General features: G+C 35.1%; 1 protein-coding gene and 1 long non-coding RNA gene across 6 annotated transcripts; both read right to left on the reverse strand.

Annotated features, from left to right (window-relative positions):
* Positions 1-5,783: 5,783 nt before the first annotated feature.
* On the reverse strand, positions 5,784-21,477 carry LOC130990361 (histone deacetylase 15-like). Of its 5 annotated transcripts, none has more exons than XM_057914579.1 (17): positions 21,220-21,477; positions 20,837-21,028; positions 20,609-20,720; positions 18,189-18,271; positions 17,825-17,900; positions 17,603-17,667; positions 16,559-16,614; positions 16,167-16,290; positions 15,915-16,040; positions 15,784-15,834; positions 12,477-12,545; positions 11,112-11,220; positions 10,181-10,260; positions 9,822-9,904; positions 9,596-9,641; positions 6,829-7,000; positions 5,784-6,168 (listed from the first exon to the last, which is right to left on the reverse strand). In XM_057914579.1, the coding sequence occupies exons 1-17, from the start codon at positions 21,328-21,330 to the stop codon at positions 6,062-6,064; spliced, it is 1,662 nt and encodes a 553-aa protein (XP_057770562.1). In that variant the 5' UTR covers positions 21,331-21,477; the 3' UTR covers positions 5,784-6,061. The 5 variants fall into 5 exon arrangements, with proteins under 5 accessions (XP_057770562.1, XP_057770561.1, XP_057770566.1 ...); XM_057914578.1 differs by having other exon boundaries at positions 5,784-6,174; XM_057914583.1 differs by having other exon boundaries at positions 18,189-18,238; positions 21,220-21,463.
* Positions 21,478-26,846: 5,369 nt separating this feature from the next.
* On the reverse strand, positions 26,847-27,811 carry LOC130990362 (uncharacterized). The gene is made up of 2 exons (XR_009090945.1): positions 27,602-27,811; positions 26,847-27,379 (listed from the first exon to the last, which is right to left on the reverse strand). It is a non-coding gene; the product is annotated as an uncharacterized LOC130990362 (long non-coding RNA).
* Positions 27,812-27,904: the final 93 nt, after the last annotated feature.

Here is a 27,904-nt window from a genome sequence, read left to right on the forward strand (position 1 = left end):
ATATATTATTATTAAGTGAGTATTAATGATTTCAAAAATATCGTCTTAAAAACAATGATGTAATACTTATCTAAATTTTCTTTTATTAAAGAACTTATATGTGCTTGCTTTAGATTTTAATTAGAGTAATAAATCATGATAAATGCCCCATTAGTCTTTCGATGTCTATACTGTTATATAAATTTATATACACGATTAATTTGTTATAGTGATTATGTAGGATTTTAGTTTAAGTTTTTGAAGCATTTAAATTTATGTGATTAGGTGCGGCGCATTTAAGTTTCCCTTTTCGGATATAAGCTTCGACTTTAAGGTGAGGGATTTTACGCTTATTCATATGGTTATATATGTTTTTATTATCGCGTTTGATTACTTGTTTACGTGCATCTTATGACTATATTGTTATGTGTGATCATGGGACCTAAGCCATTGATTTATTGTTATGTGTGATCATGGGACCTAAGCCATTGATCTATGTTATGTGTGATCATGGGACCTAAGCCATTGATCGATCATGGGACCTAAGCCATTGATTTATGTTATGTGCGATCATGGGACCTAAGCCATTGATCTATGTTATGTGCGATCATGGGACCTAAGCCATTGATCTATGTATGTGTTTGGTCATGGGACTTAAGCCATCGACTCAAACTATGATTATGCTTGTCAAGGGGCTCCGGTCTCTTGGCGTATGTTTGCAAGTATGATAATGTGATTTGATTATATATATGTGACGTATGTGGATATTTGTTATGTTCCTCACTGAGTATATTTTCAATATGCTCACCCCTTATCGTTTCAGTTTTGCAGTTTCAGAGTCGAAGTGGCCATGGAAGTGGAGAATGACTAGGGATAAGGATTTCTTTTACATTGGACATTTTAGTTGAACTTATTAAGTTTTATTTTATTTTCATGTTACTACTTTAGTTTTGACAAGTTGATTTTAAATTGGTTTAAACTTTTATAATTCAAGAAATTTTATTTTTTTATATATTAGTTTTTCAAAGATTTTATATTGAAAAGTTTATGAAAATTGGGGTGTTACAAAAATTGTGTGTGGAAACATATATTCCATTGATATAAAATATAGAGTCAACTGAATAGATGTAACATAATTGGTTCAAATAATGTCTACTAATCAACCCATTGACGTGCAATAAAGTTCATAGAAAATGCAGTCAACGTTCAATGGAGTTTACAAAAAAGGTTGTGGATCCATGATCTAATTGCTAGTTTAATAGATAAAATCTAATCAAGTGAATTTTCCCACCAGATAACCAACTAACACAAGCACCAACGACATGAACATAGTGATTGCAATTTGGCCAGCAGCTACATCTTGAGAGCAACGTTTCTGCGAGTTTAGCTGCACATTTGAGGCACTCCATTGGGTGTAGTTCGTCTCAACATCCGCAGACCTCGCTACTTGTCTTGGCATACAAGATTGCCCCTTCAGAAAATGTGGAAACTGATCATCACTTGGTTTGTGATATTCATCACACCACAGGAAGCTAAACTTGTGTATGTTATTCAAAGGACATTTGTAATAGAAACGTCCCGGGTTCATTGCATTTCTACCAGCCTTTAAGACAACCATCATGCCTTCAGCACATGCACACATGGGCACGAGTTTCACATCCTCCTCATTGATTTCCATATTCCTACCACAAATGTACAAACAAACAAGCAAAGACAGTTACACATGTAATATTTTGGTGGACAGACATAGATTAAGAGGTTACATATTACATAGGCACATTAAGCAAGTACTCCCTCCGTCCGCGATATCGTTTCCACATTGTGGACGGCACGTGTTTTAAGAAAAGTGGTGGATAGTAGTAGATATGTAGTGAGTGGAGTTTGGGTCCCACAATTGTTGTGAGTGGAAGTTTGTGGACCCTACTTCTATAAATGGAAGTGGAAACGATATCGCGGACGGACCGAAATGGCAAATGTGGAAACGATATTGCGGACGGAGGGAGTATATGATGCAGCAAAATGTCTAAGCATTCATTCATATTCATCACACCATAAATTTGGACAGACATAGATTAGAAGGTTATGCATTACATAGACACATTAAGCAAGTATATGATGCAGCAAAATGTCTAAGCATTCATTCACAAACTTGGTCCATAAATTTGGAAGCTATCAAAACATAAAAGGCCCCAAAAAAGTAGCTAATATGTATTATGCCCCTAGGTAGAAGCTCTGCCACATGGACTGTGCAATGGCATCCCTCTTAGCATTCCACTCGTTTGAAACCTCGACAGTGTCAATGCAGTGTTCGTGCCCTGCGTCTGCCTCCGCATCGTTGGCAGCAAGGTTGTCAAACATTTGTTCGATGGGATCATTGACCATCTCAAATCTAATGAAATTGTTCAACAAGAAACAGGCTATGATAAGCCGATTCTAGATCTTCACGGGATAGAATGTGTTGCTCCGGAGTATTCCCCAACGCATCTTCAGAATCCCAAACGCACGCTTGATACAATTCCTAGCCTTTGTATGCCGCATGTTGAACAATTCCTCGGCGTTCTGTGGCCTGGCAGATGTAAGTCCCCACTCTTTTTGATGATACCTTACTCCCTTGTAAGGCGCCAAAAACCCCTCGCTATTCGCGTACCCATTATCGCACAAATAATAATTTTCTATCACATATATGACACGAAGTACCGAGTTATTATGTTGAGTTTAATTCTTGAAAATATAAATCGTAAATGGATCTTATACGGTGCAAGTAAAATGTACCCTTTGGCACCTTCAATCGATGCAACCTATTAATGGCATCGCGCAAGATCCGTGAATCAACTGCGGATCCCTCCCAACCCGGGAGTACATATGAAAACTTTAGATTCTGATCACAAGCAGCTAATGTGTTCGTCGAGATTAATCCCTTCCGCATCCTATACCGTGGCTTATCGGCATTAGGTACCATCACGGATATGTAGGTGCCATCTAGCGCACCTAAACAACCCTATATAAAATTCAGCCAAAAAATGAGATATAGAAACACTGTGACTAGTAAATCATTCTTTATGTATGTAGTTAGTACCTCGAACCATTTCCATCTTGGATCTGTGGAGTTCTCGGATACAGCCTCAGGTTTCACCAATAGCAACGTGTGAAGCCTCAATAATGCAGTTAGGACCACATGAACATACCTTGAAACAGTCTGGCCGGATCTCCAAAAGTCGAAGCCAATAACCCTATTCTTTTTGTGATGGGCAAGCACAGACACGAACATTGCTACTTGCTCTTCTACGCTTACATGTCTACCATCACTCAGTCCTCCTAATTGCCTTAACACCTGACACAGCCGGCCGAACGTGTTGCGGTCCATACGCAAGTTCGAAATACAATCGATATCACTCACCCCTGTAATCCTATTTAAATGCCCAATTTGGGCAGGCATTCTTTCAATCATACTATATCGCGTTTCATTTTCGTTGCGTTTTCTCTTTCTTGTTTTAATCCTAGCTACCAAGTCAACTATTACGATAAGCTGACATTGAAGCACAAGATAAATTTCCTCCAATACCAACAACAAATATTCACTCTCACGCTTAGAAATTGGCATCTGTAACCTTCACAATTGAAAAAACTAGGGTTCAACTCAAAGAGAAGACATGGGATTAGGTAACATGTATAGCACAACAAAAAGATGCCAAGAATAAAATACTCTTGCAAGACAGGGCATTACACGTAGAGCACACAACTTTCTTCTACAGTATGTGACATTTTTGTAATTATTCTATCTCAATTCATAATATGGCCTTAACGTGAACTAAGATTTGCGGAAATAATGGAAATTGCTCCAATTTTTGGTGAGGCAGTATCACAAATCTTATACTTGTCATACCTTTTGTAGCAGAGACACGACGATCGTAGCTCGAATTCAGTGGCTTCCCTCCAGCAACACTGCAATGAATTAATGATATTTTAGGAGCGTTCAATACATTCGAAATGAATGCCTCAAATATAGATGATTGAAATGAAAAGAAAGACCTTATTTCAAACGAAGTAAAAATAAAACCCTAACCACTACACCTTTGTGATTACAAACGCCGTGTGCTGATACATAGAATTGAAGAAAATAGTTCGAACATACAACAGAAATGCCCATAATCCGGCTCACCTTCTTCGCATTCGGACAAAATATGAAGCTCCCACAAACTCAACTCAATATCCAAAGACTTCTGTTTGAAAAAAATAGACCGCCCTCAATTTTGATGTTTGAATTTGTAGATTTCGGAGGGTAAAATCGTCATGGACAAAATTAGATAAAATTACTGTTCAAGCATTAAATTTCTAACCGACCCATCTAGCTGGATTCATTTCAATAGTGGAACAGTGTTTAAGAGCGGGCCATTGACTTTTAGACGGGTCTGCTCCCAAAATTCAGTGGGCTAGCAAACAATGAAAATCGGCCAGCTAAGCATATAATATGCCCGTTTCAGGGCTACCACACACGCCCTTAATTATAACTTATTTTTTCCCCCAATTACAAGTTGTAATATAAGTTGCCTCAATTTTATTTTAGCATCCTTAAGTTGTAAATTGTATTTGTAAGAGTTGTAACTTATAACTTTAAAATATCATTTCAATTTTGAAATAAAGTAATTATGCAATTTATATTTAACTTATTGTGTCTTTTACTTTATTATTGTATATTCATTAAATTTTATACAAAAATGCATTAAACAATACGAACAATTAAAATAAAAATTTAAAAAAAATAAAAAAAATACTCCTTCCGTTCGTCAAAAGTATGGCACTTTGGTTGGGCACGAGATTTAATAAAATTGGTGATGATTTTGATGTAGTGGAGAAAAGGTCCCACCACTTTATGAGATGTGTGGTTGAAATTGAATTTGGGGTGAGATTTTGGTAAATAAAGAGTGTTTGTGAGGATAAAATATAAAAGTGGATGGTGGGACCATTGCCTTAAAAGGAAAGTGGTATAATCTTTGCGGACGCCCGTGTCATACTTTTGACGAACGAAGGGAGTAGAATTTAGACGGTTCGAACCATGAACCGCCGGTTCGAAATCAAAATCATCGGTTCACAATGCAAACCGAAACTATCAGCCTCTCTAGCTAGTTCAGTTCGAATTCCAAAGTCCGAAACTGTGGAACCAGAGGTTTGATTCTGATTCGAACCAGGAACCAGATTGTGGCCACCTCTAACAGGAGGCCACACTAGTTCGAACCGCAACTGTCAACCTCCCAACCACTATCCCATTTCAACCACCCAACGTTGACGCCCTCACCGTTGCTCTCACATCTCTACTCTAACCGCACCATGGCTGCCACTTGTCATCATTTTTAGGCATTACAATGCAAAAATCAACAGCTCATCTTATGAAGTTTACATTGCAATGAAGATGCGAGCATTATTGGTGCAATTTCAACGAAATGGTGTCAATATTGAAAAGCATGATGAAGATTGAAATTCAGCTCGATACGAGTCCATTGGAAAAACGAGCTAAAACAAGAGAGAACAAGCCAACTTAGAAAAGGTTAGCAGAAGTTGTTGTGCCACACACAAATGAAATCCATTCACATGAGCACGCCATCTTCAAATTTTGTGTGAACCACATTAAGGTGTGCTCACGTGAATAAAACTCATTCACGTCAGCATGCCATCTTCGAGTTTTACGTAGCAAGAACCGAATGATATTGTGTGTTGGAGACGGCAGTCCTGTGAGGGCGAGGGGCATATTTTCTATGCATGTTTTACCGAAAAAGGGTAGAGTTATTTAGAGCAAAAGTCACAGTCAATGGGTAAATTTTATGTTCCTCTACTGTTCTGTATACGAACATAACTACATAAGGTGCCCCTGCTTTTTCAAGGTAAGGGCTCAAAGAAATACAGCATCCACATTCTTACTCGTTTACTAACACTAAGTCAATTACAGAAACTACCATTACTCATAAATTAGAAACATCGCCACTGATTTTGAGTCTCTTGATACAGAAACAAAACCTAATTTTTCCAATAACTCAGCTGCATAGAGATTAAAATGGTACAAAAAATTATGGGAAATAGAGCAGGATTGTTACAAAATCTTCTTCTTGCACCAGAGCATGTACATCCACCTTCTTCGCCCCCACTTCCACCAGACTGGTACTTGGTTTCCCCGTCTCTTCTTTTTCTTCAGTTTGCCTGCACCTCAATTTCAAAAGTACAAATCATCAGATTCTCATACATCGATCATAAATGCTCGAATCTAATTTCTATTATGATAGTAGCCATTTGGAGACCACCGCAAACTGCTCATATACTACAGAAAAGTTTACCATGTTTGTAAATAGTTACTTCAAATTTCACAGAATAACCCCCCCCCCCCCCCCCCCCCCCCAATCTAGTGTCTAGAAACAGAAGGTCCAGCCAAGTATAAAAGTTAAGTAAATGAGCATTGAATTGTATCCTAGAGACCACATTCTGTCGACCAAATTTTGGTCACAACTCCAAGATTGAAAGGACTGTCATTGATTTCTTAAGAATCAAAGCACATGTTCTTTCATTTTAGTGGAAGATATGGAAGGCAAAGATCATTGCATAGTCATACATCAAGCAATTTGTCCTGAACCAAAAGCAACCAAAAACCCTCAACAAAAAAGGCAATTTCGCTCCTAAAGATCGGATTCAAAGGAGGGTCTAATCCCAGATGAAAGTCCAATCCTAAAACTGTTCCAAGGGCGCTTTCTCACGGATGTAAGGGTGCAATTAAATATTTATCTTTTGCCTGAATTTCTTTGTATTTGTTTCAGCAGGATTTACGTTTAAGAAGTGAACGAAAGTGTCAAGGAAAGATATACTAACTTTTGTCCTCCAGGGTATACCATCCCCATTCTGATTGCAACTTGGTAAATTTGGATTCTAGCGAAGACCAATAATTCAAGTGAATCTTCAGAACTTCAAGAACAGCTCGAACTCCAGCCTTACTAGGCATAACTTGCCCGACATTCTGCTTTGGACTTTCTCCAAGTAACACCTAAATGAACAGCGAACTGAGTGAGGAAATGACAGTACATTAAAAGCATAAATATGTCTTTGTCTGCAACAGGCAATAACAATAACTGCAGATAGAAAACCAAGACAACAAATATATCGACAAGTTAATGAATGTAGTCATGTACAAACCAATCATACATTATTAAAAGCTTACACACTAAGTACTTAAACCGTATATTTTAAATTTCAAATTCTAATACCACTATTGCACTTCATCATTAGCAATAAAACAATTACTAGGGCTATTCATTAAAGACATGCCTAAATATCCCAGTAAAACTAGCCTACATGAATTTGAAAATATTAAATCAAGGATTGACAACATTAATCATGCAGTAAGATTGAAACAAACATACCAGTTCATCCAATAACTATGTGATTGAAGGCTAATAATTTCAAGTAATTTTTTTAGGTTAAATAGCTTAGGTTATCCACCAAGAGCGGAAAGGAACCTGGCTTCTGGCACAGCATTCTAGCATGTAATATTATAAATTAATCCTTTTCTTCCATGTTTATCGTGCCAAATGGAAAAAAATAGAAGGCATGGAAAACACATTATAATTGTTTGATGTTTGTACATTGACTTTTACAACCATGGAAAAGACTATAAACGCAGGTAAAGCAATAGTAGATAGTGTACATATGCTAGCACTCGTCTGTCTTCAAAAATAACTAGAAGTTTGAATCAAACTAAAGGATCGTCTTGACTCTCAACTAAATATGTTTAGGCACAGTCTTGCTACAATCCAGATTAAAACCCAGCCCACCCCAATATAAATTCCCTAATACAGATCCAGAACTCAACTTACTCAGGTAAGGCCTTTAAAATATACACTGGTATGTTTCAATCAAGTTTAGTCTTCACCAAGAGTTGTAATTGGACCTTTGACACCATTTCAATTTCTTTTTTCCCCGTTGTTTTTTATGATAAAGTTTGAATTTAGTGGAAGGGGAAAGAAAGTGAAAAACCCAGAGTAGAAGAAAAGCACCACCAATTAAAGACATCTATATCTCAGCCTCATACAGTCATGAGGAAAAAAACTTTTTTTCATTTATTTTGTAATGGTTTAAGACAGCCATGTCCAGAGTGGTTGAGCCCAACTTACCAAGGAAATGGGTGGTAAATGCATGTTAAGGGAGATGTTCATTAAGAACAGAATCTTATACCCATCCAGTCAACGAAGAATTTTGAGTTTAATATTCTAACAAGCATCTGCATTAATAGCACTACTCTGAAGTTAATTAGTTTATGATGACCAAAAACAACCATGATAAGAGCTAAGCAAAGAAGACATGACATTCCCAGGCTGCATTTAGATCCTTCAAGGAAATGCTAGATACTGTATTTGTCCAAATACAACACAGATCTCTAGGAATAGAGATTGATAAAGTGTAGCGACCATTTTTGGCAAGCATTATGCACAACTCTACATCACCAAAAGGGCAAATGCATAAAATTCTGAAAATGACGACCGTAGAAAGCTTCCCCAGATGAGTGAATGACAGATGCAAGAACTATGATTGCTTCACATAAAACTCAACGGCATCTTTGAGGAGCCATTAAAGGATCCTCAGTATAGAAAAATAGTATATGGTTGTTCACTTCAAGCAAACTTACAGATAGGCGTTGGGAACTTGGGATGTGAAATTCCAACTCCAAAAGACAACACGGATCATGATAATGTAAGGACAATTCCGATGATGCAGTAAATTACTAAATTAGGTGTAGTTTGTGAATTAAATCACTACAACAGTCTCTTAATGTTTCTCGATTTTATATTATACACAATATTTAAATATTACCTCCGTCCCTCAAATATCTTCCTTTCTTTCTATTTTGGTCCGTCCCCAAAACATCTTCCTAACCAATTTTTGGAAACAGTTCCACTAACTATTACCCTTACAATTTACACTTTTTGTGGGATCCATTTTCCACTCATCAAATACACAACTACTAATTTTTATTAAAACCCGTGCCACCCTCCCTTAGGAAGATGTTTGAGGGATGGAGGGAGTAATATTTATAACTAATTACATTAATTATAATTTATGTATTTCTGTAAACTGTTTTAAAACAAAAATTTGGTCAGTTTATAATATGATATTATAAATATCAAATTATTTAATGTTACATCATTATTATTTATTATTTCAATAATAATCACAGAGATATATTTTTTGTAGTGCAACATTTAGTGCAAGCGTGGAAACACTTTTTGTGCAGAAATTGCACAATTTAAGTGCAGTTTCTGCACTAAAATAGTGCAAACAATGTCTCTAGAAATCTAGAAAAGAATAGAATCCATAATACCAATAAATATTGGATAGAATACAAATTCGGATTTATTCCGATTAAGCGCTTCATTGGAATTTGCATATGGAAATAGAACAAGTGGTATGTACAATCAATTGAAACAAATTGGGGCCATACTTACGTAACGACTTTTAAATAACTCAACAAGCTCAGAATAGGAAGGAGATGGCACTCATAAATACAGAGTAGAGACATCATTTTAATGGTGTCCAGAACAAGAAGTAGCAGTTATTAGGTAAGCGATTATGACCAATGTATTACCTCAATAACTGCAGTCGCTGATGATGAAATTGACCGCAGATTATATCTGCAAAGGAAATGGATTTATGAGCAAGCCTATGATGGCATAAGGATGTTCTTATCTAGGAATAAAGAAGTAGAGCATACAGGAGATGTAGGATAAGAAAAAAGAGTTTAATACAAAAAAAGAAATTCAAGGCAACGATAAGGATAATAGTTGATGGAGAAAAGGAAATAAGAAACAAACCCTCCCTCAAGGATGACCAGTACTTTTCCACCAGATAGCGCACGGCACATCTGTGTCATCTGTGCATAGCCAGCAGGAGTGACCTAACAGAAGAACAGAAGCAAAATGAGAGAAAGTGATTCAACAATGCACTATATCGTACAATATGAGAAAATATCAGTCAACTTGGGATATTAAGACTTCATGCAGTCTATGCCTTAATTCCAGATCAGAGAATTAGACTACGATAACAACTAATAAATACTAGCTCATGCAAGATACAACCTCCAAACCTAAAGAATCTTATAGAACCTTTAGGATTTGTTTATGTTGCATTATGACTATATACAAAAAAGTAACAAATGCAAAAATAACTATACATCGCATCCACCAAGAGGGTCACCCCGTGCAGCATCAAATCCAGCAGAGATGATCGTGAAATCCGGGTCAAACTCAGTAGCTGCATAGAGTAAAACTTACGACATTCAGATAGAAGATAACCATCACATTTATGCATGTTAACAACTACTGTACAAGTTAAATATATATTCCACAGGTTAGGACCTACCAAAAAAACACTCATTTTCATAGTTCTTTTCCAGCAGTAAAAGAAATGCTCATAGAATGTATGGCATTCTGATGTCTGTGCAGAAGGATGCATGTAATCATCAAACACTACATTGCATGGCACATCATTATGTTTACTTAACATTCTCTTGCTACACTCAGTGCAGCCATAGCTACTAAAATGTAGTTATTTCAAACTGCACCAAGGAAAATTGTTACTTTTAATACTAAATTTTTTAAGCTTCATCATGCACATAAACAGCTTAGAAAATTGAGTAGATTTTCATAAGAATTCAATCAGAAAATAATTCCAAAGGATATAGGATATGTTCATGTTGAAAGTTGCTAACAGAAAAGCATCATTGTGCAATCAATGTACAGACAACAGAAAACAATGTCTGAGAGTACTCCTTCACATTATTACCTGATCACTACTATTGAACATTGTCATTGATGCAATAGGTTCTCTTTTTCTCTTTTTTCACTTTTTTATGACATTTGAGCAGATTATTGTTTTATCTATCACCTATGGAGTACTTGCACGTAAAATAAAATTCTGGCCAAGTCAATAGTGCTACTCGAGTAGCCTACACACCTTCATAGCTTGAAGAAAGTATTACGCATATTTAGTTTGCATCAGGCCTTGCCTTGAATCAAATTGACACTGACAGACATTTACCATACTAAGAAATAGCATTGAATTAAACGGTTTGAAAATTACACAAGAGGGTAAGATTCCATGACCTATAGGAAGCACAACATGCTGAAATGCAAAAATATAGTCATTGTCACCAACTCCTCCACGACTCCATGGGATATTTACGCAATGTCCTTCTGCACCCATTGATCCAGTCTGCAAAAGTAATATATGAGTCTCGACTACTCATGCATCTAACTTTTACAGGAATATATATTTCATATGAAGGGGAACCCTTGAGATTAACCTAGCAAGGGCAACAAGCATGTGCACCCAAACAACTCAATTATATTCCCTTTTGCCAACATGAATCTGAATCTATTCTATTTCAGTGAGTTGACTACTTCCACAATTCATGGTAAGGTGGTTTGAGTTTGAACAACAAAAAGAAGTTTTCGTAAATCAATTAAGTTTGTATTGTCCTTGCACAGACATTTCCACACCAGTTTCAATATCAGTTACAAAGAGACATGTCTCCTTTCTTTACCATGTGAAAGAGGTTAGCGACATCAACAAGCTGAAAGCTATACCATTTTCCTTCACAAATAAAAGTTACAGGAACAAGGATAATATTTCTTGTCTGTGTTGGATGCATAGCACCAGGTGCTATTAAAAAAAAGTAATACTACTACATCTGTAAGTTCATTCTCTGCACAGCATGGAAACAGAAGATCCTGGTGAGGAGAATAGCAACTCAGACACGAAATTGCTAAGAAACCAATGCCCAACGATGACAATGAACCCCTATTCATTCTCCATGGAAAAGGTATTGACAAACAACAGAGTTTTTCAAAGAAAATGAGGATATTACATTTCTGCTCAGAACTTTAAGTATATGGAAATCAAGAGCTTATCTTATGTTATACTATTATACAGAATAATTTTAATTTTAACACATAATTTCAAGCTCTCCACATCCAGAACTAGGCTAGGAAGGAGTCAAGAAGTTTAGGAGCTAAAATGCTTCTTTATTTTTTATTTTTTGGCAGAATTTTCTAATGCACTTCCACTAATAAATGCGTGTTTGAACGAATAAAATAAATGCTTAAACCAATTGCAGGAAAGAAATTACGAAATTTATAGTTCTATCAATAAAATGTTGCAATAAACTGGCATCATGGAGAAATACATAAAATAAAGACCAAAATAGGCAAAACAATTCTGCAAGATCTTAAGGCACTTCCCATGTACTCCCTCCGTCCCACTAGAATTGGCTCGTTTTCCATTTTGGAATGTCCCACTAAAATTGATTCATTTACATAAAAGGCAATATTTAACTCTTGAAAAGTTGTGGGCCCTACCACTTTCATCCAATTCACATCTTATCCTTAATTTCCGTGCCCGAAAGAACTAAGCCGATTTTAGTGGGACTGAGGGAGTACATTATACTATATTTAAATGTATTATACTACCTCATAAGCAGATCCAGTACCAGGATAAAACTTTCCACCTTCATGCCTATGCAAAGATATATACAAAACCTACAAAATATACAAGCAGTCAATCAAAAAGTTTCACCATGTAATATGCTGTATGCAAGTAAAAGAACTGCAAAATGGATAAGGATAACATTTCAGATTCTCATTATGTATGACATAGTTCTTTTAGATGGCCATTTATGATGAGGCATCATCATAATGACATAACACAAAAATTATGATGGCCATTTTGGTGCTGTGAACTGTAGAGTAAAAAGTAACTTGTGTGACACCCCAATTTGATATGATTCATAAATAATAATTCATATATTAAGTTAACTTGAGTCCTCCGGTGTCGTTTTCAGGGTCCTAAATATTTATAAAATTCCAAAAGTTATTCCCATAAAGTTCATTTCTTCTTACGCCATATATTGTATTAATTATTACCAAATTCATTAGTTTGAACCATATTGAGCTGAAATAATCAATGTTAAGATTAAGGTGGAAAATTTATGCTTGAGGTTTTATATTTTTTCATGTTGTTTTACATGCTTTTATATCATGTTTGATTATATGTGTACATGTCATTGTTATCAAGACCTCATGGTATTTTACTTTTTTCATGGTATTATAAAGACCTCACTAATTATAAGGTCTAGTGGTATTATCATTAAGACCTCACCGAGTTATAAGGTCTCACTATTACGTATATGATTTGATATATATAAGTTTGTTATGCGGCGATATGAAATATTAAAATGTGTTACATATGTGGGTAACTGCATGGTTCCTCATTTGGTGTATCTATGATATGCTCACCCCTATAACCCCTATAATTTTTTTTCTTTTCAGTTTTGCAATGAGGAGTTGAAGCAGTCATAGAGGCTGAGATGACTAGTGCAAAAGATTCCAAGTCTCTTTATAACATTATTTCAAACTTATAGGATATATAGTAGATAGTTTCTAAAACATCTGTTTTTGTTTTGAGGATGATTTAATATGTTCTCTTTTAAGAATATTTATTGTTTTTCTTAGTTTTCTTTCATTAATGCACAATGTCTTGCCATTTGTAAATTATCAGTTATGGTCTACTAATTGTTATGGGAGCATTTCTGTAGACTTTGATTGTGAAAAGATTCTATTAAGCACATGAGTTAATTAATTATTTGCAATGGATACTGAACAATATGGTCAAACTCTTGTTATGTCAATGTGTTTAATTATATTTCTCTATTGTAAATCTCATTTATGTTGTATAAGATCCAAGGTAATTAGAAATATTCTAGTATATACAAAACAAGGATTATATGGAAGATAAATAGATGTCAAATATTACAAGAGAAAAAAAAAAATAAGGGAGAACAAGAGAGCAAAACAAAAATGAGATACCAAAAGTGGTTTAGTCTTTAACAAAGAAAAAACATGAAATACATTTATCACAATCAGCTCGATCAAAATAATAGATCAAATATATATAAATAATGTCTACCAATTCCTATCAGAAAGAGGAAAAAAAATATACTCTCTCCATCCACAAAAAATAGTCATTTTTTACCATTTTGGGACGTCCACAAAAATTAGTCTCTTTCTATTTTTGGAAACTTTCTATCACATGGTGGGCCATTTTCTCCACTCACAATACAATTAACTATCACTACTTTTTAAGTGGGACCCTTTCTCCACTCACAATACACTAACCATTTTTATTAAAACATGTTCCGTCCCCTTCTAGGACTATTTTTTGTGCACAGAGGGAGTATATAAATTAAATAAGAAATGATTTATTACTAAAATCTTGATCCGAACAAAAAAATAATAATAACAGCTTAATTCCTCGCATCAAAGTCTTAATCAAAAAACTTCCCAAATACAACCCTCTAAAACACTTTGCATGTATATGAAACTAACTAAAAATGATTGTTTAAAATTAAAGTCTATTTGGAAAATAAAGTTGTAAAACATTCCATCTGAATGAAACCATGACTCGATGCAATCTTCAAGTTAATAGATCAGCCTCAAGAGATAAAGCTAATTGATTAAAATAAAAATTCTCATCTTGCACATTTATAAGCAGCATTTGTATGTTAAAGAGCTGCATCAACACTATGAATATGTTACTTATCTGTGTCCTAAAGGCCATCTTGAGCTAATAATAACTGAACATTTTGTCATTCCATTTCTTATTAATTGGTATATACATATTGATTTATTAAGTTATCATGGCCTCTGTTCATTCTATTTGTCCCCAAATTTTGCAAACTACCAGAAGTTAATAATATGGTCATTATTATTAAAAGAAAATAAAAAAAAGAATGGGCAGTCAAAAGAACCCTGGAGATTATGTGCATGGAAATGGAGTATAGCTGTCAACCAACCTCAGTGGGGTAGATGAAATTGCACCGTTCTACAAGAAAGGAAACTTGATCTACTTAATGATTTGTGTATATAAGATGGAAAAGGTATAACCGAAATTAATTTTCGGCTAAAATCATCCTGGCTTGGAAATATTTTAAGAATCTAACAAAAAGATCTGCTGAGGTGCTGTGAAGCATACTTTTATATGGATTCATGGATATATGAACGTACAATTTGTTGGGAATAATCAAATCCTTCACGATTCTTTACATCATAAATTTTCTAAACAATGAACCATTAGTATTTGATACTCGTTTATTTCTAGGCACTAAAACATTCAAGAATTCTTTTAAACAAATTTGAGCATGTGATACAATTAAACTTTGATAGGGAAAGAAGTTGTCAACATAATCTCCATTGTGGGTTAACATGATAGCATGGTTTTGTAGTGTCCAGCCACCCAACTAAATAAAAACCAAAACGAGACAAAAGAGAGAATCCATCATGAGCAGGAACATGTGTTCAGCAGTGAAATCTGTGAAATGTTTTGCATAGATAGATCATAATGAAAACCAGGGCAGATAACCGATGATCAAGACACATCCTTTGTCATTAAAGTATTCTTTCTGGTGTTAAGATCTGATTAACTTAAAAATTAGCAGAAGTAGAATGGTGCCCAAAAAATTAGAAATACAAGACTTCAAAGTTTTAATAACTAAACTTTAGAATCCCACACAAGCAAAGAACAAGCCGAAACAACAGATGAACCAAAAATTACCAGATATATCAATAATTGAGTATAAGATAAAATAAGAATTTCAGTCATTGTGCCTTCAAGTTCAATGCCTCTAGACTTTAGCTAACAATATGATAAATAAAATTTAATAGATAAAATAGTTGAAAAGAATGAATCAATATAGAAGACCAAGATTCCATGAAATCTCACCGATTTATTTTTCTCAAATATTTCTTGTGTGCCGTTGCCGTGATGTACATCCTGCAAGATGATAACATGAATAGTTAGGAAAAGCTTAATTGCAAGTTAACCTTCACACTAGAACAAGTTATTGTAATTACCCAGTCAATGATTAAAACCTTCTTAGCTCCTGCAATCTGAGCTGCCGATGCAGCAAGTGCTGCATTATTGTGAAGGCAAAAACCCATAGCGTGTTTAACTCCAGCATGATGACCAGGAGGACGAACCTAACTCATTGGAGATGGAGAGGCGAACAATGAGTTTATAATGCTCTTCTGTCCACCTATTAAGTTAAGCTTTTGTCTAAGCTAAATTCTTAAACTAGGTTCCTAAAAGTCTCCATGTTTTCTTACCAAAGCAAATCCATTTTTGGCACGTCCAGACCATATAGCTGCAGCAAGATCAAAACATAAGCCTGCAGCAAGTCTCGCGGCAGTTGCTGAATACTGATTTGCATATGTATCAGGTGTGAAGTAGCTGCAGAAATTAAAAAGAAACAAACTCTATTTCTATTTTTATGGAAAAGTAAAAATGTAAAATGACCAATACTCCAGAAACATGTAACTGATAAGCATATGGGAAATCTTTTATAAATATATCCGTGTCAAATGTAATACACCTGCTCTGTTCACATTCATTAGAAAGCAGAGATGGAATCTGACCAGGACTAATTTAAAAAAAAAAATTGTAAGTGAAGTCTTTGATATGGACAGCGAAATCATTAAACTGCAACAGGTAGACGTACCTAGAAAAAACACGGCTTGTAATTTCAACAGCTTCAATATTCTCGAGGGAGTGGACCTAGTGTCTCAAAAAGGGAATATGTATTAACAATATGGTCATACTAGCTTCCAAACTTAGCAATTTCAACAGCATCCAAACACATGATAATCACTCTTAATTTCATTACCAATTTTTTTCTTCAAACTTTTTTTACAAGAAACAAGTTTTATTAGGAGAAAGATGACATCCTAGCTAAAGATACAACTAATCTCCAGAAACAACCAAAACAAGAGAAAAACAAAACAAACAAACAAACTCTTGATTTCTTTCAAATTTGAGATCCACCAAGCAACTCTGAACTTTATCCATCCTGTACTCTAACGATTCTACTTGATCTTTAAAAGTTCACCTATTCCTTTCTAGTCAATGACCAACAAACGCTCGAACAATAACAGCCCATAGTAATTTGTCCATTTACAGATGATGAGATAGCCAAGCTTAGCCAGAAACAAGTAATTGACTGAATGTGGTAGGATCCATTGTGTCGCCAATTCATTCAACACCAGCATGATCTAACGGAGAAAATGCAATGTAGGTCTTCAGATGGATTCCTACATAAGACTGACTAGTTTGGAAAAAAGAAGAATATGCAAGAACCAGCTATGTAAAACATCTCACTCAAGCAACTTGCCTAACAGGCTAACACTAATAACCATGAAAAGAGCTTGAATTTTCTAAGAATGATAACTAAAGGAAAGACTGATTTGGAAAAGGATTTGCAAGAGAACTTTCCAGATGGATGCAAGACCACCTCCTAACAACACCTGATGAACACCTTCCAATTGCCTCAGCAAGAGCACAATTCTAGCAGTACATTTTTATATATATCTTTTTACTATTTTAGTTGGATTCAGCACTAGATTTATTTTCTGCTGTGAATTCAGGAAGTTCTGGTAAGAAAGTTACATGCGTGAACTCCAAAAAACCAAAAATAAAAAATAAAAAAAAATATGGTTTTTAGCAGCAATGTAGGTAATGACAAAATAGTATTTGGCCACCCTCATACCTTAAGGAGCTCTTCTTGAGTGATTTCCCTTGCTGAGATTGGGTGGCACCTTCCTGGAAATATACCTGCATGTTCAAGAAGATACACCAAGTTTCATGTCAATCACTCAACTAAAGAATTTGTGGGATTCATGGCATTATAACATGACATCTACTATCTAGATATGTGCAAAGCATTGTTCTTTTGTTAAGAGAGGAATGGTATGAGTAACTCTAAGAAAACCTGTAGTTGCGAGACTGGCAGCAATAGCTCGAAGTCGATCAGGTCTCTCAGGATGGGGATGGGACTTCATTACAACCTTTACATTGCAAAAGAAACAATAGGAAGAAGTTCAGATCCAATCAGAAAAGAGTGTCATTGATATCTGGCTACTGTCTGCCACAGGGAACAGAGAGGATCATGCTTGAAGAGCTAAATGATCAGTATGCACAGATAAGAATGTCGGGAATTGTTAATTAAATATATATTCAAAACAGTGGGGGAGGGTGAAGTGAAACATTTAATATATATCAGCTTCATTTCTGAAAAGATAGATAGCACGGTATCAATGTGTGGAGAAATAGGTAAAGGGGGCAGGCTACCATACTTCTTCGTGAAGGAGCATTCTCTCGTCAAAGCCTATGGCAGTAGGGTTATCTGATGCAATACTTTGCATTAGAGGATGAGGATCTATACATGTTCAGAAGCAAATGAAACAATTAATTTTCAACCAGTGTGAACAATGAAATTGACCAATTTGAATTACAAGAGAGCACAAATCTAGACTAATATTCCACGTTGTAAGCTTCGGAATTTGACAGGTGTAACAAAACAAATTCTTTTGTGGCAATTAACTAAGACAAAACTATTATTGAAACTTCATGTAGCAATAAATAAACAAAGAAGCCTGAAAAGATTCATTTTAGATTTAGTTTTCTCAGTGACAAATGGAGAATTTCATGAGGTATAGTTAAAGAGAATGATTAAAGAAAAAGTAGGAATAGACAATATGAAATACTGTTGCAGAAACGACTGACTTGTAACTCTAGTTCATCTCAGCTTTCATTTTTTCTGGGGGAAGGGGGAAACAAGTACAAAACTCAAAGTTTTCTACAGCCTAAAGGGCATCAACACCGAAGATCATTGGTTTTTTTCGTAGCATTATCAGTGAACTAACTAAACAGATTAGATACTCAGAAACCATATGAATCAAGGCCAGCCATCAGTGGGACCAATGCACAATGAACCATTTAAAACCACCTTTTACCCGGGGCAAGAGCATAATGGCAGGGTTTCCATGAACAAATCCCTGCTAGTCCATGCCTACAAACTTATATATATATATATATATATATATATATATATATATGTGTGTGTGTGTGTGTGTGTGTGTGTTCATGGTTCTCCGTTCTCACAAAAAGATGCGGTTCTCACCCGATCCTAACCCTATATACATACATATATATATATATATATCATGGTTCTCCATTCTCACAAAAAGATGCAGTTCTCTATATATATGTATATGTATATGTATGTATATAGGGTTAGGATCGGGTGAGAACCGCATCTTTTTGTGAGAACGGAGAACCATGAACAAATACATAAAATACATGAACAAAAGACACTAAGATCTGAACATCTTTGTTCATGTGTTTCTAAGCGTTTTATGTATTATAAATAAAAAACACATGAACAAAGATGTTCAGATATTACTGTGTCTTTTATTCATGTATTTTATGTATTTGTTCATGGTTGTCCGTTCTCACAAAAAGATGTGGTTCTCACATGATCCTTTACCAAAATAAGTTCCTCTTTGGGGACGGCACGAGTTTTAAGGAAGAATGATAAAGTGTATTGATAGTGGAGAAAAATATGTTATAATTAGTATTGGGAGTGGTGACAAAGTGAAAAGTAAGAATAAACAAAGTATTATTAGTGGTGGGGTAGTTGTCCAAAAATGGAAAGAAAGAAAGAGGAACTTATTTGGGGGACGTCCCAAAAAGGAAAAAGAGGAACTTATTTCAGGGACGGAGGGAGTATATATTAGTATATATTATGTCAGAGAAGACAGTTAGCTTTTATTTGAGATATGTATATGATTCATTGTGTATCAGCCTCAAAGACTGAACGTAGGTGGTGAAAAAAGGGAGGGAAAATGAGACTGATTGGTATTAGCTTGTCGTAGGAGCAAACCATGCAGGTTTGGAAAAAAGGAAGATGTCTTGAAGATGAATGCATCTATACCTCTATGGATGAGCCTCCAGGAGAGCACGACACTATTAGAAAGTTTTATTCCTTTTGTTGCACCAAAGCCAGCACCATTACCAAAGAATGGACTTAGTCTTATGGGACGTGGTGCAAAGCGACGTAGTTATATGAGATCCAATGTACAAATTAATACATAACATTCCAGACATGTGGTACATATATAATAAAAAAGGTAAGTGAATAGCATAAGTAGGCTTGAAGATGGGGCTGTAAAGAATTGACGTCCTAGAGGGACATTAATTGATTTATATGGACTGCGCACAAAATTACGATTATAATGAAGCAGGAACATGTAATGCCGAAAAGTTATTCTCCCTTCCCCTGTTTCCACTTTCATTGTATATGGGCAAAAAACAGGGTAAACGCCCGTTTCCTTCCGTCTTTATGAATCCCAACTTATAGGCCCTGGTTTCATCCAGATTATATACTTTTGGCTTCCAAAGAATGTGCCAAAAGTCTAACTAAAGGAAGAGATATGCACACGTCTAGGAATAATTAGGAAACAGGTCAATTTAACTCGTGTCTCAAAATTGTAGGGAACATGGCCTCATAATGTTAAGTCATTTGCTTGCCATTCTACTCTTAACCGCTTTTTTCATCTTCCATTTTTGGGGCTCACTTTTCTAGACTCTTGCCTTCAATGAGAATTATTTTCGATAAAACATCAAAATCAAAATCAAAATTTAAAGAAAAATCACTTCGAAGTTGTTGGATTACAAAGACATAGTCAACTTAAATGTTAGATCAAACTCAAACCTTGTAGTCCATCAGCTGCGTGCGCACCGTTTTGAGTAACAACTTCTCGACTTGAGGCGGAAGACACAAAGCCGCGCTTTAGGATTCCAGATTCTCTATGTTCCCCACAAACCTTTTCAATAAAAGAAGGAAAAACTTACAGCTGCTTACACGTAATAATGAAATCACCGAGAGAGAGAAAAAGTCAGAAAACCAAAACAGACTATTTAGAAAAGAATTTATGCGTACGTCGCAATGAGAATCGTCTCCGATATTAAGCATAGTGCAATTAAGGCAAAACCACTTAGGAATTTCGACAACACTGTGAGCTGGTAAGGCCGAAGGCTCCCAATCACTGTCGTCGTCCTCATCATCTCCAAAATCGTATTGGCTGTTGTACATTTCTTCTAGAGACATATCACTCTTCCTCTTGCCGTTTTTCTGCTTCATTAACTCCAACATCACAATCAAAATTGAAACAAAAGGCCTACTCTAAAGCAGAACATAGAACCACCGATTCCGAAAAAAGTAAAAATCGAAATGACACCAAAAACAAAAAGCTAAGATAATTCGAGGAATTGCAGAGATGAAACAGAAAGGAAGAAGAGGTAGAAGTAGCAAGAGAAATGTACTTGTTCAGCTAAATGTGGTTTGAAGGAGTTGCTTGAGGCAGCTTCTGCGAGCGGCGCTGAGTCTCCATTTCGAAGACGAGTTCCAATCTCTTCCTCTTTGAAACGACTCATTTCAGCGGGGTGACGACTGTGGCAAGTCTAGAGAGAGAAGGAAAGAGCAGCAGAGCTCAGCACAGCACAGTCGAGAAACGGGGAATCAGGACTACGGGGAGAAAACTGAGAATACCTAGGTGTTGAAAAACGCTCTACAGTATAATAATACTATTTGCTTTTCTGCCCCTTCGTTATTCCAAAATTTCTATGTACTCCGTCCACAAAAAATAATTAAATTTTATCATTTTTCGATGTCCACAAAAATTAATCTTTTTTCATATTTGTACAATACTTTACAATTTTTTATTTTCAATACATTTTACTTATTTACCTTTGCACCACATTATAAGTCATTTCTCTATTTACAAATACAAAAATTATCATTATTCACACTCACCAATTACTTAACCATTTTTATTAAAATTTGTATCATCCTCTTTCAAAATTATTTTTTATGGACGAATGGAGTATACTCCCTCCGTCCACTAATTCGTCTCCTAATTTGTTATTTTGATCCGTCTACCAATTCGTGTCCTACCCATTTTTAATAATTATTTCCTTAACAAATAAATCATGTTTTCTTAAAACTTGTGCCCCTTCCCCTAGGACACGAATTGGTGGACGGATGAAATATTATTTTTGATTTGATGTTGAGGAAAAAATTGTGTGTGCATTAGCCATTTAGCCTAGAGGTAGAGTGTTAACAACTAAGGGGGGTGTATTCGTTGTGGAATTTGATGGATTTCTATGGATTTTAAAAGTCTGGGTGTATTCGTTCAAGACTTTTAAAAGTCTGCAGAAATCTGGGTGTATTCGTTCAAGACTTTTAAAAGTCCATATAAATCTAGGTGTATTCGTTCAAGACTTTTTAAAATCCATACAAATCTAGGTGTATTCGTTATTCCATTGACTTAAAATCCAGAATGACTTTCATGGATTTCATCCAAAAAATACACACGACGAATTCCGGCCAAGAACCACGAGAATTGAAATCCATGAAGTTTTAAGCGAGCGCTGAGTTCCAGCGCCCGCGGCCAAGAAGCCAGCGAGCGCTGAGTTCCAGCGCCCGCTGGAACTCAGCAATCGTTGACAAGAGATACAGAATTCGTTCATCTACCCTCTAAAGTCCCTTCTCACCCTTTTTTTTTCAGAATTCTCGCCTCTCTCTCTCACTTTCTACTGACACTCATATTTCTCTCTCACACAGTTCGGCTCTTTCTCCCTCCATCTCTGACTCCGGCGAAGTCCAACGTCGCCGCCGCCGCTTGGGCCGACGAGCGCCGCTGGAGCTGCTGCTGCTCGCCCGGAGTAGAGATCGCCGCCGACTACCGCTGCTGCTTCGCTGGAGTCGCGGCCTGGAGCTGCCTGAGATCGACGGCCTGGAGTTGCTGCTGCTCGTCCGGTGGTCAGCGGCTCGCTGGAACCCATAAAAAGTCACAAACAAAATAAATACATTTTGATATAAACAAGCACTTGCAGACTACAAAAAATCCAGAAAAAAAGGAGAATGATAGGGTGAATGCAACATTCAGAATCGGAACCTGAGTGGTTTCGCGCAAATTAGCGCCGGAAATATTCATGATTTTGCAACTCAAAATTCAAATGAGAACACAGAGAATTCTTTGATGTTGATGGCGGCCGAAGCTTGACACATTCATAATCGACCATGGCACTTTTGTTTACTGAGAAATGCACTAAGCCCCTCAAATTGTTGATGGCGGCCGACACATTCTTAATAGATTTGACCTCTCTTAATTTTCTATTTTGCTAATAAGACCTGACGTGGATGTATTTTGTTCCTTGTATTGTTAATCTTGTTTAGATGTTTAGGGAGGTAAATCCCAGCGGTCGCTGGAATTGCTAATAATTATGTGTAAATTCCAGCGGTCGCTGGGTTTCCAGCGCTAGCTGGAACTCAGCGGTCGCTGGGTCTTTTCTAGCGGGCGCTGGTTCTCCGCGGGCCCTGGTTTCATGGAATTCAATTCCAAAATTATCCCGTAAAGTCTTCGAAAATCAGTGAAAATCGGGGTGAAATCCAACCACGAATTCTTTGAAAGTTGTCTGGATCTATGTGAATTCCATGGACTTTTTAAAGTCTGTGGAAATCCACAACGAATACACCCCCCTAAGGCTGGAGTCCAAATAGGAAAATATAGTCTTTAAATTTAATGTTGTTATTATCATGAAAAAAATATCAGCTTTTAAGTTTCGAAAAGGTTAATTATAATTTCTATTCGATCTTTTTCAAATCTATCTCAATCTTTACAAAATATCAATTTTATATCTAATCTTATAAAATATTTTCAAATCTATCATCAGGCTAAATTTTTGGCATCAAATTGATGCATAACATGCCAGAGGTTTTGTCTATGAGTTCTCTTCTAAAAAAACTAAATATTTCGTGTCAGATTTTGAAAGAAAAAAAAAAGACTTATGTGTATTCTAACTCTCATTTACGTTGTTTTTTTTTAGTGTAACTCGTCGAAATTCGATGAAAATTTATTTTGTGTTATGTTTATATTCATAGTAAATAAAATAACTTTTATATAAGGGTGATGCATCTCAATTTGATATATATATATATATATATATATATATATATATAAAAGTTATACTCCCTCCGTCTACAAAAGAACTTCCTAGGAGGGGGTGACACGAGTTTTAAGAAAAATATTGTTGAGTGTATTGGGAGTGGAGAAAAGGTTGTTGAGTGTATTGAAATGGTGAAAATGTGTTATACTCCCTCCGTCCATGAATTAAGTACATATTTGGTGTTCGGCACAGAAACTAAGAAAGCTGAAAAATATGTTGTGGGTAGAATAAAAGGGTAGTGTTAATGATTTTTACTTACTTTTACTATTTTTTCATTAGTATAAATGCATTTGACATTATTTTTATTCCTTACTTATTTTGACTTGACTTTTGCTTATTTCTAATTTACTTAAAGTATTCCTTTATTTTCATTGTTTCTTTTCTTTCTTTATTCCTTTATTTTCTTTAATTTTACTGTAAATATTTTATGAATTGTATAGACATAAAAAATCATGGCAGAATACATTAAATTCAGGCGGAATACATTAAGGGCCCGTTTGTATGGCACAGATTCTGTCTTGGGAAAGTAATCTGATTCCAAAACATTATATTCATGTGTTTGATTAAATTTTTATCAGTCAGAGAAAGTAATAAGAATCCTGAAAATAAGAAAAGTAGTGCAACTTTCCAAAATTCTTATTCCCTAACTTTTTCTTATGTATTATTTTTCCTCATTCTCTGGATTCTTACTTATTTGTACTCCCTCCGTCCCCAAAATAAGTTCATCTTTGGGGAAGGCACGGGTTTTAAGGAAAAATGGTAAAGTGTATTGATAGTGGAGAAAAATATGTTATAATTAGTATTGAGAGTAGTGAAAAGGTGAAAAAGTGTTATAATTAGTATTGGCAGTGGTGAAAAAATGAAAAGTAAGAATAAATAAAGTATTATTAATGGTGGGGTAGTTGTCCAAAAATGGAAAGAAATAAAGAAGAACTTATTTGGGGACGTCCCAAAAAGGAAAAATATGAACTTATTTTAGGGACGGAGGGAGTATTATTTTATAAAATGTAAATTATAATTTTAAATCATGGCAGAATACATGTAACAAATCTGGAAATTGTAATTTCATTTAAAACCACTAAACAAATGAGGAAATCCTCGCAGAATACATTTATAACCAAAAAGTGGCGCCACTTTTCTATGCAATCAACTCCAAAACAATTGGAGGGAAATTCAAAGGACAACTACCAAAAAATGAGTTTTTTTTTTTACTTGGGGGAGTTGGGAAGGGGGAGCAGTAGGGTTTGAACCCGGAACCTCACTGTTCACACACAGGATGATGGGACACCAAAAAATGAGTTAATAAATACAAAGGTAATGTTGGCCAAGTGGCCTTCATTTGCAAGCAAGAACATACTAATACAACAAGACAATGCCAACTCTCCAGCACCAATGTTAATGATTTTGGATTCTTTAGAGCAATTCAAACATTGAAATACCAGCGAAGGACGTAGAGGAACTACTAAAAAATGTGGAAGATGCATACATAGAGTACTCTCCACATAAGATAAATCATGTTTTTCTTACTCTATAGGGTTGCTACCACGAAATTATCAAAGCTAAGGGGGACAACAGCTACAAAGTCCCTCACATGAACAAAGATAGACTATCAAAGATTGGGATGCTATTAGATGCACTGTCAATTGCAGAACAACTAGTGATTGAGAGTGTGGAGTTCCTAGAGGGTGTGAATCATGCTGACACAGAAGAACAACTATATATATATATATATAGGGAATGGATCAAAAAAGAAAGCCATATTTGTGAAGAATAAGGAATGAATCTCGGCCCTTCAAATTTGCCAATCCAACGGCCAATAGATTATATGATTGCTGCGTTTTTTAATAGCTAAAAGGTTAGAATTGTAATTCCATTTTTTAGTATATTTCAACCTCCTATAAATATGCAAACGAAAATCTCTTCTTTTTTTGGTAGATTATGTGTATTTGGTTTAACTTTCCTATTTTTAATGCTAAATCTAATCACAATAATTATGGAAAGGATTATACATGCTTTTCGGAAATTTACTTTAAAATTCTAACTTGTTATTATTATTATTATTATTATTATTATTATTATTATTATTATTATTATTATTATTATTATTATTATTATTATTATTACTTTAATTTATTGCGTTTTTGTATATATGTTGATGTATTATTTTCATTTTTATGTATCCCTCATATTAATATTTAAAATTCATGAAATAATATGTCTTTGCTTTGGAGAAGACTTTAATTAATTTGCTTCTGCTCTTTCGTTTATTTTATGCATATCAGTTAAATGCTACATTCAACAGAGTATGTATTTCATATTTTGTAACATTCAGTAGATTATTCACATTATTCTGACAACTTGAAAGTTTATTCAGTTTAATATGTAAATTATTCAGATCCGTTAAATGTTCATTCACCAGAGTCTGTATTTCATAATTTGTAACATATTCAGTACATTTTTCACCTTATTCACAAACATTGAAAGTTTATTCAGTTTATAAATGCCATATGTTAATACAGATCCTTCAGTAAGACTAATATTATAAAATGAAATCATATCTTGATATACAGACTATGTATTTCATATTTTGTGACATATTCAGTAGATTGTTCACATTATTTGCACAACTTCAAACTTTATTCAGTTTAATATGCAAAATTATTCAGTTCCATTAAATGTTCATTCAACAGAGTCTGTATTTCACATTTTGTAACATATTCAGTACATTTTTCACCTTATTCACAAACATTGAAAGTTTCGAATAACATGAATAGGTTCTGAATAATCTAGTGTCGAATATTAAATGAATATGTCACTATAAGACGTCGAATAAAAATACAATTTTTTTGAACAAACACAATCGATTATTCATATTAAATGAATATGTCACTATATAAGATGTCGAATAACAATACAAATTTTTTGAACAAACACAAATGATATACAAGAACATCAATATCATAATTCACTAAAACAAATAAAAAAAATCAATTACACAATTACTCTCATTTACATCTTTCGCCATCGCAAGATTCATTTCTGATACAAGCAACAAATCAAAATCAATGAAAGCATAACCCAGGGGTCTCTTAATCAAAATCACCGCCGCACGCAGCTCGGCGGCGCCGATCCTTGCAGCACCTTCTTCGCCACCACCATCCTTCACTCCATCCTCTGAAATTGCATCTATTGTTTGGGTGAAAATGAGGAAAATGCAGAACAGAGCAACACACACAAAAATTGGATTTCATATTTAATATAATCAATTGCTTTCTTTTAGTTTTTGGATGAGCCAATTTTTCAGAAAAGAAAAAAAAAACTCATAAAACCTCCTCCAAAATGCAACTAATGACCATCCAACACACTGTCATCATAGGTTTTACATAACTTGGGACAAAACCTCTGCAAATTAGAATTAATTACGCCAGCTGAGTCATAGCAGGTCCCTCAATGTAGTTGGAGTCGACATCATCTCCTACAGTTCCCAAATAAAAGTATATATGTTACTGTGAATCGCAAACACTGATCGACTCTTGTTTTGTTCGAAGAATACACTATTATGTAGAAGAAGTTCAGAAAATCAGTAAAAATCATAGGAATTACAGATCGGGACTCACTGTATTTCCAAGCCACTTCAAAGTTGTGTTTTGTTTCGAATAACGAATGAAACTTACAAATGCGAAATCTTCGAATTTACCTTTACGCAGAATGAAGGATGATTCTGCAAAAATACTGATGAAACTTTTGTCAATCGAATGGTATTGTTCGGAATCGTAAAGCCCGACCCTAATCCACACGAAAATATATCAGAGAAGTGGAAGAGTGGAAGACGGAAGAAACCGAATCTTCCAGATTTACTTTCGTGGGCAAATTTCCGAATAACCCCTTACAGACTGTAAAATTCGATTTATTTAATGCCACACGTTTTTAATAATTAAAATCTGAATGAAAGCCAGCCATCAGATTTAGTAGATTAGACGGTATAGATTTATTCTTTATT

Source organism: Salvia miltiorrhiza, chromosome 6 (assembly GCF_028751815.1).
Source record: "Salvia miltiorrhiza cultivar Shanhuang (shh) chromosome 6, IMPLAD_Smil_shh, whole genome shotgun sequence".
NCBI lineage: Eukaryota > Viridiplantae > Streptophyta > Magnoliopsida > Lamiales > Lamiaceae > Salvia > Salvia miltiorrhiza.

Bases quoted from the DNA above. Each gene is read 5' to 3' on its own strand.
- LOC130990361 (XM_057914578.1), bottom strand. From the start codon at position 21,330: ATGAGTCGTTTCAAAGAGGAAGAGATTGGAACTCGTCTTCGAAATGGA. The intron at 17,668-17,824 runs GTTTTCTTAGAG...TTGAACATGCAG, and splicing joins TGCCAGTCTCGCAACTACAG to GTATATTTCCAGGAAGGTGC. The intron at 6,175-6,828 runs GTTAGTATATCT...TTTGAAATTGAG, and splicing joins GTATACCCTGGAGGACAAAA to GTGCAGGCAAACTGAAGAAA.